The 13,331-nt window shown below is 41.0% G+C and overlaps 1 protein-coding gene across 1 annotated transcript in view; it reads right to left on the reverse strand.

The window, feature by feature from the left end:
• Window positions 1-13,331, reverse strand: part of LOC149017866 (uncharacterized) — a 34,553-nt gene that overhangs the window by 1,977 nt on the left and 19,245 nt on the right. Inside the window, exons 11-13 of the mRNA XM_089152200.1 lie at window positions 12,818-12,910; window positions 12,433-12,702; window positions 8,929-9,580 (exon numbers count right to left, since the gene is read on the reverse strand). Of these exons, the coding sequence (XP_089008326.1) occupies window positions 8,929-9,580; window positions 12,433-12,702; window positions 12,818-12,910 (1,015 nt within the window). The remainder of the gene's footprint in view (window positions 1-8,928; window positions 9,581-12,432; window positions 12,703-12,817; window positions 12,911-13,331) is intronic.

Below are 13,331 nucleotides of genomic sequence, written 5' to 3' on the forward strand. Positions count from 1 at the left end.
AGGTCTTTGTGCTAGGGTTTTCAAAGGTGCCTCTCCTGTCGAAACCCTCCTTTGATTTGTCTACAGGTCGTCCTTCTCCGTCACCAGCAGCAGATCTCCTCTGAGAAGCTGAAGCGAGGCTTAGGGAGGCAATAGAAGAGTTGCAGAGGCGACAGTGCCACCATGTCACTCCTCTCCCTCTGCTTCTCTGTCTCTCTTTTGCATCCTCAAATCTGTGTTCTGCATCTCTCTCTCTCTTCTCTTCCCACTGCCCTCTTTCCTCTTTCCTCTTCCCCTTCTGCAAGATGGTGCCTCTCTTCTCTCCTCTTGCTTCCCTCTCTCTCTCTCTCTCTCTCTCTCTCTCTCTTCTTTCCCTCCCCCTTCAGGATGCCGCTTTCTATTTCTCTCCTGTCCCCTCTTCTTCTCGTTATCCTCTGTTCTTTGTCTGAAGGAGTGCAGCCGGATTGGTGAAGGTGGCCAGCCCTGCCATTGCCTCTGTCACCTCTCTCTCTCTCTCTCTCTTCTTCCCGTGCTTGCTTCTCGATCTCTTCCATCTCTTTGTCTGATGGAGTGTTGCTGGATCGACTATGGTGGCTGGCTCATACCCCTTGCCTTGTCAGCTCCTTCTCTCTCTCTCCCCCCTCGTCACCTCCTTTCTGTTCCTCATTCTATTCCACCTCTTTGCTTTGCAGAGTGGAGCTAGATGGATGCTGATGGCCGAGTGACCCTTGGCTTTAGTTCACTTGACGTTTTGAGCAACGCCTACAATGCCCACTTGTGTACTATGATATTCTTGTAGACCCTAGTTGCTATTGGTCTGCTTGCTCTTCCTCGGAGCCCTCGATGCGATGTCTGTCTCTACTGCAATGGCCTTCGCATTGTTGCAATGAAGGCCCTCTTTCATCAAACTAGAAAGTGCCTCAGTCTAGCCTGACCTACTGATCCTGGTTTTTTTTTTTTTTTTGGGTTCGTTTTTTGCCTAATATTGTGCTAATGTTGCTCTAACTTTGTTGCAAGGTTATGTGCCACTTGTGCTAATGTTGTACTGTTTTGCTTTTTGCTCTCTTGAATCCTATTTTCTTTGTTTTGGTTCACCTTTGTATCACTCTCCCTCCCCTCTTCTCTCATGTAGTAATGAATTTATTGATTAGTTAGAACAAAAAAATTAGAAATATAAAATATGCTCAATTCTTAAAACAAAAGGAGTCAAGATTTTAGTACTTGTAATCAGCCTAGAGATTGAAAGGAAATGCAGAAAGAAAAAGAAGAATAGGAGGAGAACGCAAAAGAACGAAAGAGGGAGAAAGCTTGCATGCATGACTCTCTCCCTTGGTATGCTATATTCATAGATTACAAACTACTCTTAGTTTAGGAAACTTTCTTAACTAAATTACCACAAAAAGAGAAAAAGTAAATATGTATAGATTACATAATATCTCCTAGATCTACTAAAAAAGAAACTACCGTATGGAGATAACTTGTCAACTAAGCAACAAGGAAAAAAGTAAACTGTATTAGGCAACTTCTAGCCTGCACATGGCTAAGATTATCCACGATATCTTGGCCATGCTAGGATGTAATCGCCAACACTCCCACTCACGTTGGTGTTGGGTTTGGGTGTCTTGTATTATGTGGGTCCATGTAATTATGGTTTTGGTTGTATTTGTAATTGAAACAGGGTTTGGGTCAATTACTAGTACTGGGTTAAACATGTAATTACATTGGGATTAGGGTTTTAGGTTTCCCTATAAATAGTCTCTGTGGGACAACCTAATAGACACGGAAGCAAAGAGTAACGCTTTATGGGTGTGAGAGTGGTGTGGGGTTTTCTGAAATAGTGGAACTCCTTTTCTCTCTGGTGGATGTAGACAGGGTTTTGCCGAACCACGTTAAATTTCCCTTGTGTGCTTTGCTTGTGTTCTTTTCTATTCGTGATTGTGCATCCATTATCCCTAACAAGTGGTATCAGAGCAAGGTTCGGTGGATCGTCGTCGGAGGTGTGCGAAGATCCAGAAAGGAGAGGATAAGTGCCAGGAGAACGGAGAAGGCTTCGACAGATTGATCGAAGGTACGCTTCTAGATCTAGAATCGTGAAGTTTTTTTTTTTTATCTTTTTATTTCTTATGATTTGAACGGATTGGCTCAAGGAGAGGATTGTAAATAAAAAAAATAAAAAAAAAGAGAGAAGAAGGCAATCTTGTTTAAGATCGTGGTAAAAAATATTAGTACGGTCAAGGAGTTGTAGACCGTGAGGAAGAGAAGTTTTTTTTTAAATTTTTTTTTGTCTTGATGCAATGATTATTTTGCTTAAATTTTTTTTTTTTTTTTGGGAAAAGGTTGAGAAGTGGAACGTGGAGGAAGAACCGTAAGGAGAGAAAAAAAAAAGATTCGGTGGGAAAAAGACGGAAAAAAGGGGTTTTTTTTTTGTTTTTTGGTATTATCGAATCGTATCGTACAAATTGTTTCCACAGGATTTTGTGTGAAGGTTTTTTGTACGAAGTTAAATGTTCCTAAGGTTTTTGGGCATTCCGGACTTGGTGGAAGTGACGGATCGAGGAGATTTCGCTCCGTTGATATTGATTTTGTGAGTTCGTACGGAGATCAACGAACAAGAATTTTGGGTTGTTGACAGGTATGCACAAATCAGATGGCGGTGAAGAATTCTAATTTCTCCATAGAACTTTTTAATGGTGATAAAGATTTCACCTTGTGGCAACAACGGGTGAAGAACATCCTTACGCGGGAAGGGATTGTTAAGGCTCTCAGGAAAAAATCAGAAAAGCCAGAGGCGATGAAGGAAGACGAGTTGCAAGAGTTGAGGGATCTAGCAAATAACAATCCAGTTGTATCTTGCGGATAATGTTCTTCGTGAAGTCATCAAGGTGGCGGATCCAGAGGAAGTCTGGGCAAAGCTGGAGAGCAGGTACAAGTCCAAGTCGTTGACAAATCGGTTGTTTTTAAAGAAACAGTTATATGGCATTCGGTTGTTAGAGGGAGCAAATTTTGACAAGCACTTGGATGAGTTCAACAGAATTTTGACGGAGTTGTCGGCTCTTGATGAGGAGATTAAGGAGGAAGACAAGGCGTTACTTTTGTTGGCATCATTGCCTCAGTCATTTGATCACATTGTGACCACATTACTTTTTGGTAATGATACTTTGAAACTTGACGATATTATTACTCCATTGTTGATGAATGAAACAAGGCAAAAAAATAGCGGTGATAGGGAGTCAGATGAAAGTAGTGCCTTGGTTGTAAGGGGTGGTCATAGTAGAGGAAGATCAAATGGGAGAATGGAGGGGTCTAGCAAGTCAAGGGGTCGCTCAAAGTCTGCAAGTCGCAAAGTAACTTGTTACTATTGCAAAGAGGAAGGTCATATAAAGAAAGATTGTCTAAGGTGTAAGGAGGATAGGAAAAGGAAGGACGGGGAGAGTGATGAATCATATATTACTGTCTTATTGAGCGATGATGGAGGAGACGATGTCCTTCTAACTTCATCTTCAGGTTTGAATACTTCATATTGGATTTTAGACTCTGGGTGTTCTTTTCACATGTGTTCAGTCAGGAATCAATTTACTACCATATCATGCATGTGAAGGTGGTACAGTCAAGATGGCAAATAATGCGGAAAGCAGGGTTGTTGGAGTTGGGACTGTGCGGATTCGCATGTTTGATGGGATTGTGCGAACTTTGACTGGGGTTAGACATGTGCCAAATCTAAGTAAGAATCTGATTTCATTGAGTACTCTAGATTCTAAAGGTTTCAAATGGTCATTTGAAGGTGGAGTTCTCAAGGTTTCAAGGGGATCAATGGTTGTGATGCAGGGAAAGAGGATTAGTAAGTTGTACAAGCTTGCAGGGAGTGTTGAAACAGGTGGAGCTCCAGTTGACACTTTGGCAAAGGGTACAGGTAGACGAAATTTGCAGGTTGTTTAGGCGCAAAACAAGGGCAAATTTGGAAAGAAGCGAGTGACTTTCGCTTTGGATTTGGTGAGTGGCAGTGATCTCTCAGAGCCGGCTGTAACAGAAGGAGAGATGGAGCCACGTCACGTCGTATAGCAGCTATGAGCTATACGGGACACCCCTGTGGGGGGTGTGCGCCATGTTGGTTTAGTGATGGCGGTTACAAAAGCATTCCTGGAGAGGACGTGGGCCATGCGGTAAGGTGTGGTGGATACACAAAGACTGGTGATTGCAGAGAGACATCATCAACGGTTTACTTCAAGGTGGTTTGCAGAATTCAAGCCAAGGTGGAGATTGTTGGGTTTGGGTGTCTTGTATTTTGTGGGTCCATATAATTATGGTTTTGGTTGTATTTGTAATTAAAACAGGGTTTGGGTCAATTACTAGTACTGGGTTAAACTTGTAATTACATTGGGATTAGGATTTTAGGTTTCCCTATAAATAGTCTCTGTGGGATAACCAGTTAGACACGGAAGCAAAGGGTAACGTTTTGTGGGAGTGAGAGTGGTGTGAGGTTTTTTGAAATAGTGAAACTCCTTTTCTCTCTGGTGGATATAGGCAGGGTTTTGCCGAACCACGTTAAATTCCCCTTGTGCGCTTTGCTAGTGTTCTTCTCTGTTCGTGGTTGTGCATCCATTATCCCTAACAGTTGGAGTATCCAATTAAGGGCTCCAACTTGACATAACAAGAACATAATTATAGAAAATAAAAATAAATAAAAAATCACCAGTCTTTCGCATTAGTAGAAACTTAGCAATACCAGACATCGATACACACCAAAAGAACTTCACCCAGGAAATAATCAACAACTTAAGTACATGTCGAATGAACCATCCAACAATAAGAATAATTGGAGGTGGTGAAGATGAACCACATCTATTAGTATAGCAGCAACAATAAAATCAAGGGCACTATCCAAATAATGTTGGTAGTATGGAGGAATCTCCACCAAAGGAGGTAAAATGTGTAGCTCGATGACTGCACAAATAGGTATGATGTAACTTAGATTGTAGGGTTAAGGTTTGTGATTGTCTCCTTAGAATTAGGTAGCCCAGAATCGTTTCCACTTGTGAACCAACAAAGTGATTAACAAACCAGGGTGTAGGAAAATGTAGCAAACCTAGATGGGATGGATAAAATTGATAAATCTAGGGTTTTGGCAAGGAAAGGGATTAACAAAAAAAACAAATAGGTTGTAGGGGTTGAGATGCTAATGAATTTAGGATTTATGGGGAATCTTAGGAACAAGTTAGGGATGGGCAAATTTGCTATGGGTAGGTTTGGGATGAACAGGTCAACAGGTTTTCAAAAATCAATTAATGGGGAATCTTAGGAACAAGTTAGGGATGAGCAAATTTGCTATGGGTAGGTTTTGGGATGTAAGGTTTTCACAAATCCTTAGGGGATGGTTTTATGATCCCCAAAATCACCCTAGGAGTAAGTGGTGGATAGATTTGGAAAGGTGAGGAATGATATGGGCTGATTCAGGGATCTTGGTAGGTTTCTTGGTCACTCTCTTGATCTCTTCTCTTTTCTTTCTTCTCTTCTCTCTTCTTCTTTTTATTTTATTTTATTTTATTTTATTTTTTATTTTTTATTTTTTTATCTTTTCTTTTCTTCTTCCTGGTTCTGGTTTAAAATCCGCCACAAGAAAGAAGGGGAAATGGGGAGGGGCCAACTGGGAGAAAGAAGAGGGAGGGGGTGCTGTAGGGTGTAAGGGATGGTGGGGGTGCTAGCAAGGGTTGCTGCAAGGGTCAGGGAGGGGCCTAGGGCGATCACAGGGGTGAACGGGGGTTGATGGAGCTGCTGCAGAGTTAGGAAGAGGAAGGGGAGCTTGCACAAGAAGAAAAAGCGGTGGGGGATGGTACTTGACAGAGAAGGAATGCTGCTTTAATGGATGAATGCTTGCTGGACTCTCAAATCTCTGGCTGAATCTGACAAAAAAGCCTTCTAAATCTGCAGTGGCCCTCCCAGGAAGACCATGACCTTTTTTGCCTCTCCAAACAGAAAATTTTATTCATCAAATCAACTCCCTTTACAATGAAGTAGGATGGACTTTTTATAGCCTTATGATTGGAGGAAAAACTGAAGAGTGTAACTTGGAAACATAACTTGACTCAACTAGGGAATATTTGTGACTAGGATCCCCATTACATCTCAATAAAACAAAGGAAGTTTAAAGAAAAACAACTTGCAACACTAATATCTAAAGGAATCTCACTAAAAAATGGATTCCAATTGGGGCTCCAACATTGACTACTACTCTATCAAAACTCACAAAATATAAATCCAAATAAAAAATAATAATAATAATAAAGATAGGTCCATGACCTTGGATCAAGGGGGTTCCAGCCAGACCCCCTTGGAGGCCCAAAAGGGCTGAATAAAATGATCAAAATACCCCTGGGGTATTTGGCTGGTTTGGATTGGTCCTTCGGGTTTGGGTTTTGAGCCCAGTTATGGGGGGCTCAATCCTGCTTACATCAAGGTAAAGGTGCAGCTCCAATGTCCACACAAGTGCTCTTTGCAGTAAGGCAAGTAGTAGGCAGTAGGCAGTAATTCTGTGCAACGAAAGGCAAAATAGAGCCACAACCAAAGGTCTCTACAGGTCAAAATATAGGTTATTCTGAACCAAGTAGGTTGGTAAAGGACAATATAGGTTATTATAGACCAAGTAGGCAGATAAAATGTAGTATGGATTATTGTGGACCAAGCAGGTCGGTAAATGATAATATGAGTTATTGCAGACCAACTAAGCAGGTAAAAGGCAAAATGCGTTACTGCAAACCAAGTACATAGGTGGTGTTGTAGAAAACCATTTTAAGATAAATGACTCCACAAATAATACTCTTCAAAAGACTTGAGTAGATATAGACTAAGGCTCTAATCTCCCCCTCACGTGTAATATATGTGTAGCATTACACGTGGACAAATGATAACGACCAATTACCAGTATCTCAAAGTCTCGTCTTGAGGAACTACCAGTATCTCGAAGTCTTGTCTTGAGGAACTACCAGTATCTCAAAGTCTTGTCTTGAGGAACTGTTTGGGTACTTGAAGGACCATTTCACTTGCAATAACTTCCAATCATTATAGAAGATAACACAATGTTAAGGTGGCGGAAGCATCAAAGGAATAGCTGATAACTAGTGGTAATATTAAGGTCGCGGAAGCATCAGAGGAAGGGCTGATAACCTTTTAATACTTAGTTGTTCACAAGATCTGAGTATTAACAATCACAAAGCATCACCCCCCCCCCCCCCCACAACCCCATGTACCAGAAGAATAGAGATTAATGTCAATTTGGTAAATGGAGCAGCAGAATTAGTGATCCTTATAATATTCCATCCACCAGGAGAATAACACAATTAAAGCCAACTCAAGTAAACAGAATACCCCCCCCCCCCCAAAAAAAAAAAAAAAAAAAAAAAAAAAATTCCAAACACTTGTAGTACCTAAAACTAATATAGAAGCAATAAGAAGGCAATATGACGTCAACAGTACTATAACTTGCAGCAGAACATAATACGACAGCAAGAGAATTTTTCAACGCAGATAAATTCAATAAAACATGGGTAGCAATAGTATATCTTGCAGCAGAACCCAATACGGCATTAGCAGTATTTTTTAGAACCTAAAACCTCAATGAACCAGGGGCAACAACAATATAAGCAGTGGTAATATCACAGTAAAATACCAAGGCAACAAAACCACGGCAATTAATATCAGGATCATATCCTAACTACCAGAAGAATAACACACTGGAGTTGATTCGGATAGATAGTTTAGTAGAAAACAAAGGGCAGAAATAGCACATTGTAGGAAACCATATAAAAGCAGTCTAGTAGCAGCAATAAAACCAATCAGGGTATGGCATCGAGGTTACCAATTGAAAAGCAATAGCAGTTAAAGAGATCACATGAAAACAATTTTCATTGAGGCAATAGATGCAATCCAGAGAACCAAAATAGAGTATGAAAGCACAATAGACGTTCAAGCTGGCGTAGTGCCATAGCTGGTTCAACAGGTCCTCTTGTGTCCAAAAAACTTCACTGGGTCTCTAGATTCTGCAGTAGTGGTAACAAAAGGTACGTAGAACACTTCATGAATCGTGAAGAAGGATCTAATATATCATTAATGCAGCAAAGGGTGGCTGCACACCAGATAGAAAGGGAAAAACAAAGAAAATCGATCAAAGTCAAGAGAGAAGAAGCAGTCTCTAAGCTGATTACAGATGCTCTGATTCCATGTTAGGATTTCAGTACCTGTAATCAGCCTAAGAAGTTAAAGGAAATTTAGAAAGAAAAAGAACATAAGAAGGGGAAGGCAAAAGGGAGAAAGAGGGAGAGGGCTCACATGCATGAGCCCTATAATGCTCTGTTTATAGATTACAAACCACTCTTAGTTTAGGACACTTTCCTAAACTAAATTACAGCAAAAAAGAAAAAGTAAATACGCATAAATTACAAAGGATCTCCCATATTTACTAAACAAGGAAACTATCCTAGGAGATAACTTGTCAACAAAGCAACAAGGAAAACAGAAAGTAAACTAAAATAGAAATAAATTATACTAGGCAACTTCTCAACTGCACATGGCCAAAATTATCCACAATATTTTGGCGATGCTAAGATGTAATCATGAACAGAGATATTCAGAAAGTACCAAGTCAATCCATTCTCTTACACTCTAGTACACAATTAAATTCACTCCAAACTATTCCTGTAATCTGGCAGTGCGAGAAAAGAAGGGACGTTTTGGAGGTTTATGTGTGTCCAGGTTAAACATCTCAAATTCCTCCATACAGATAATGTGGTTGTTTAACTATCACTTCTCAAAACCACATTCGATACAATGAGCATCCTGCTTCTTTAGACGGTAACACCTGCAGCAACTCATACTAAAAGGCATGCTAATAAACCTGAGCTAACTAAAAACTTTTGGCCCATTTACTCTCTCAATAAAAATTAAAATTGGGAGACTTACCCCTGCTAATCCGGCTATGACCATCCACACAGGGAAGAGAAGCTTCATGATTTGCAGAATGCTTCTTAACTTGGTTTGGTGTGGATGCATCATCTTTTGCCCCATAAATCACATCTTCCAGTTCTTCCTTCTCAAATGAAAAAGGATCAATGTGTCCAATTGTATCTTCACGAGTTAATACCGACGCTTTCTGTTCACTTGGTTGATCAAGAGCTGAAGAAGAAATAGCACCACCGCTAACTTCTGCTACTTGAGATTCTGACTGCCCACATGCTGATCCCTCTTGAATATTAGTGCTAGTGGGCAGAATGGATTTTAGATGTTCTGCACTTTCTGCCCCATCAAACCCACACGAAAACTGTTCCATACGATTTTCTTGACCACTGAAACTGTCAGGGATACTTGGATCAGATGATATAATGCTGGACATGGAGCTGCTGCTGTAGATGCTGTTAGGCGGAGAGATCCATCCTTCATCTAGCAAAGATAATCCAGCAGCATCAGAAACATCCGAGTTACTACCTCCATCTGTTCTGGAGAATAGATCTTTCTCCTTGTCATCAAATACAGCTGTGTCACCTCCAAGGTCTGACCTTGATAAAGTCATCTCCTGCGACCTTGCTGCCTGGCTGTCTCCCAGTCCTTCCAGTGCCTGTAAAAAAGAACTTTACATGTACTTTTTCCGGCAAGAATAAAAATATCATAACCAAACAACAAGAAGAGGGAAATAACAAGAAAAACCAAGAGAGAGAAAGGAGAAGGGGAAAGGGCCAGCTAAAAAGGTAGACTAGGGGGAACCAAAATAGATGAACTGCTTGTTCCTTGGGATATCCATATTCCATAATAGGGGGATAGTACACATCTAAATTATCCAGCTAACATCAAAATATAAGCCTTATTATATTCCAAGTCTTAGGGCTTGTGTTTTCTTCTTCCCGTACTGAGGTTATGGCTAGTGAGTGTGGATGGACGGATGGAAAGGGGGTGTTTGTGAGGGAGTTACATGCTTGCTTGCGGGAAGTGAGGAGGGAGATTAGGGAGAAGGGAGGAGTCCAGAAGGGGGTGGCTTGGAGTGTTTTATTTGCAGAAAGTAATGTCAAGGACTCAGAGGAGGGGCTAAAATTAGAGTTCATTCCCCAATCTGTATGGATGGAGTGGAGCAAGCCATTGTGCAATGGCACTGCTGTGCAAGAAGAGGATAGAAAATGGAGGGTGCATTGGTTGGCCACTTCATTGGAGAAGGCCTAGCTTCCTCCATGCAAAGGAAATGCTTCTGAAGCATTGGAGGCTATCTGACAATGTCTCTGTTAAGTATTAACTTGATACAAAGTGGATTTTTTATTTATAGATTGAGCCTTGAAGCAGATCATACGAAGGTTTTAGAAGGAGGGCCACGGTTTGTGAAGAAAAGGCCATTCATTGTGAAACCTTGGAGCCTAGAAGGGGTGTTGGAGCGTATTGAGTTGTCCTCTCTACCAGTTTGGATATCATTCCCTAACCTCCCATTCTTTATTGGCATGTGCCCTGTTTGAGTGCAATTGCCAGTCTCATCGAGAAGCATTTGATGATAAAAAGAATGACTAAATCCATGGAGAGGATGTCCTATCCTTGGGTGTGTGTGGAAGAGGAAGCTCATAGGGAGCTGCCACATTAATTCAAGTCTATCAGTAAACATGAGGCTTTGTTTTGTTTTGTTTTTTCTTTATGTCAAATCACTGGGTTTAGCTCCCTTCCCCCCCCCCCCCAACACACGAAAAAAATAACAAAATAAAAATATGGGGTTTTGTTTTATCAAAGGTGTACACCTCCAGCAGATGGAGGGGCCACGGGATCAAATCCAGCTGGATAAGTCGGGGACAGAATCAACTAAAGGAAGCAGGGACAGGTGGCAAGCACTCATTGGGGAGAAGCCACACCCATGCACATGATGGCAGGGGTGTGACTTCTTAGAGATTGTGGCTTACGTGGAAAGGAGTTAGGATTGCTACGGATATACGCGGAAGAAAGGGAGGGGGGCAGGGGGGGAAGGTCAGGCAAGAAAGGAGAGCAGGTGCTTTCTCTGGGGAGCTCAGTTCTTGAGTAAGGATTAGGAAGGTAGAGTTTCCTGTAATGTTTCCTACAGATGAATGAATGAAGCAATTCATCTCTCTGTTCTATTGTCTATCATGAATGCTTGCTGTTTATTGTTTGTGGATTGAGTGATTCACCTGAGAAGAAGAGGTTTGATGCGACATAATGGGGGAATTCCTATTCTGACTATTGCAGGAAAGGGAGAAGAGCATCCGGTCTCAGCAATGGAGATCAAAGCAGTTTATAAAGGCATAAAGATCTGAATTTTGAAAGGTTTGTCGGATGATTCCGATTCCAAGTCGGCATTAACATTATTAATGGGAGTATCCAGGGTGCTTGAAAAGTCCAATCTTTGAAAGGGGAATAAGATAGAAGCAAGCTATCCTTCATGAAAGGCACTTCGTGCATGAGTGGAGGGACCAAAACCAGCTAGCTGACTACATGACTGGCATTCAGCTGACGCAGGGACAGGTGAAGTGGAGCCTATGGATTTTCCAGGGGAGCTAATGGAGCTTATTCAGAAGGATGCAGATGCTCATGTTTATTTCAGATTGCAACCCAATGGGTTTTCTAGCCTGCTTGGGACCTTGGTTAAAAGGGAATGCAATTTTTTTATGGAATCTCCTACCCCCCAACTGAGGTTCTAGGAGATGCCTAATATGTATTTTCCTTCTTTCTAATACAAAAATCATTTATGGGAGAGGGGGGGGGGGAGAAGGGAGAAGAAAAGTCTACAGGCCTATTTACTTGAGCTTGATTTTCAACACCTAGAGAAAAGATGATATCATAAGATAAAATTACCTATTATGCATGAAAATACTAGTATTATGAATCAACCCCTTGCACAAACCTTACTAACCACCACAACCACTACACATGGTTTATAATTTCTATTTTCAAACTTTCAAAAGCCTAAATCATCAAGGTGGGGTGTTTTGTAAAAACTAAAAACTATAGGGTTTGTGCTGCAAGTACCAGCATTTCTCCTAACCCAGAAACCTAATGTATGCCACAAGTACTAGTGAGACATCCAGGAGAGCCAGTCAAACCAACTCTCCTTTCTATGGATTCAGGGGGAGGGGGAAGGAACATAACCTTTCAATCCACAGCAAACACTATCACTTGATAAAGTTTATAAACCCATTAAAAACCAAAAGGCGAAGAACAAATAAAGATAAAAATAAAAATAGATAAACTGAGATTTATGATCGTCACCATTTTTGAAGGCTGGTTTAGGGGACAATTCACCATTTTGGTAGCAGAGTTCAAACTAAGATGGACCACCCGCCTAAGGTTGGACAGAGCTTAATCTTGTGAAATTGTAGAAATGAGTCATTTCCAACAAAAGATTGAAGCAGGAAAGAACAAGCTGGAAAATGGAACCAGGATTCAAGGAGAAAATAAATTTGAACAGAAGAAAAAGGATTAACATACTTTATGGAGATTTCCAGCATGGAGACTTGCAGTCCGTGCAAGTCTGGTCAACATAGAATGGAGTTCCTCCACAGAGTGAGTAAGTGATGGCACCAAGGGTTTCAAAGGCTGGTGAGCCTCTCTAATCCTTGAGTAGTAGGATTGATAGATTGCTTGTCCATGAATAGGAGAGATCTCCATCTTGCTCTCTCTTTCCTTTGAAATAGCGTCAGCCATGGCAGCTACATCCTTAGATAGCACCGATTCAAGTGGGAGAAGTATTGTGTTTGCCTGTCAAAAGACAAATACAGTTTCAACTATTTGTAACTCCAGAAATAAAAACAAGCTCATAAATACAGTCACAGCAGATGTTGAAATCAGTATGAAAGGTACAAATAACCCAAACCTTCGAAAGATCTGCTATAAGAACTTTATGTAAGTCAGCAGCTTCCTTCCCCAAGCTGTGAACATCATGTAGACCCTCAGTTATAGCCAAAACCTACAAATGGAAACATGAATATATTAGAGAAGAACACCAAAGGAGGTTATGCATCTTCATGACAGCCATGCTTCCAGGATCATCCCACCCACGTGTGGGATTAATCCCATCCAAAACAGCCATGAAGTACTTCTCTAACAGGGGTTAGGATTGGATCAGATTAACACAATGGATCAAGCAAACAAGCAATTGACATGATCTTGAACAGGCTCAGCCTACCTGATCCAACTTCTGATTGTTTTCTATAAAACATAGAAGAGCACTGACATAATATGCATCTTCTAGAATGCAGAAAATGAGAATTCATCCACCGCTAGGGTTACGGAGAAAATGAGAAATTAGTGCGGTCAATTCATTCCACCACTAGCTTGATAACCTAGAGGCTTTGTGAATGAGCAATGAAGTAACAGACCTATGGCAA

This window comes from Hakea prostrata, chromosome 4, assembly GCF_041222555.1.
Source record: "Hakea prostrata isolate BN-2017 chromosome 4, UWA_Hpros_2, whole genome shotgun sequence".
In the NCBI taxonomy this organism is placed as follows: Eukaryota; Viridiplantae; Streptophyta; class Magnoliopsida; order Proteales; family Proteaceae; genus Hakea; species Hakea prostrata.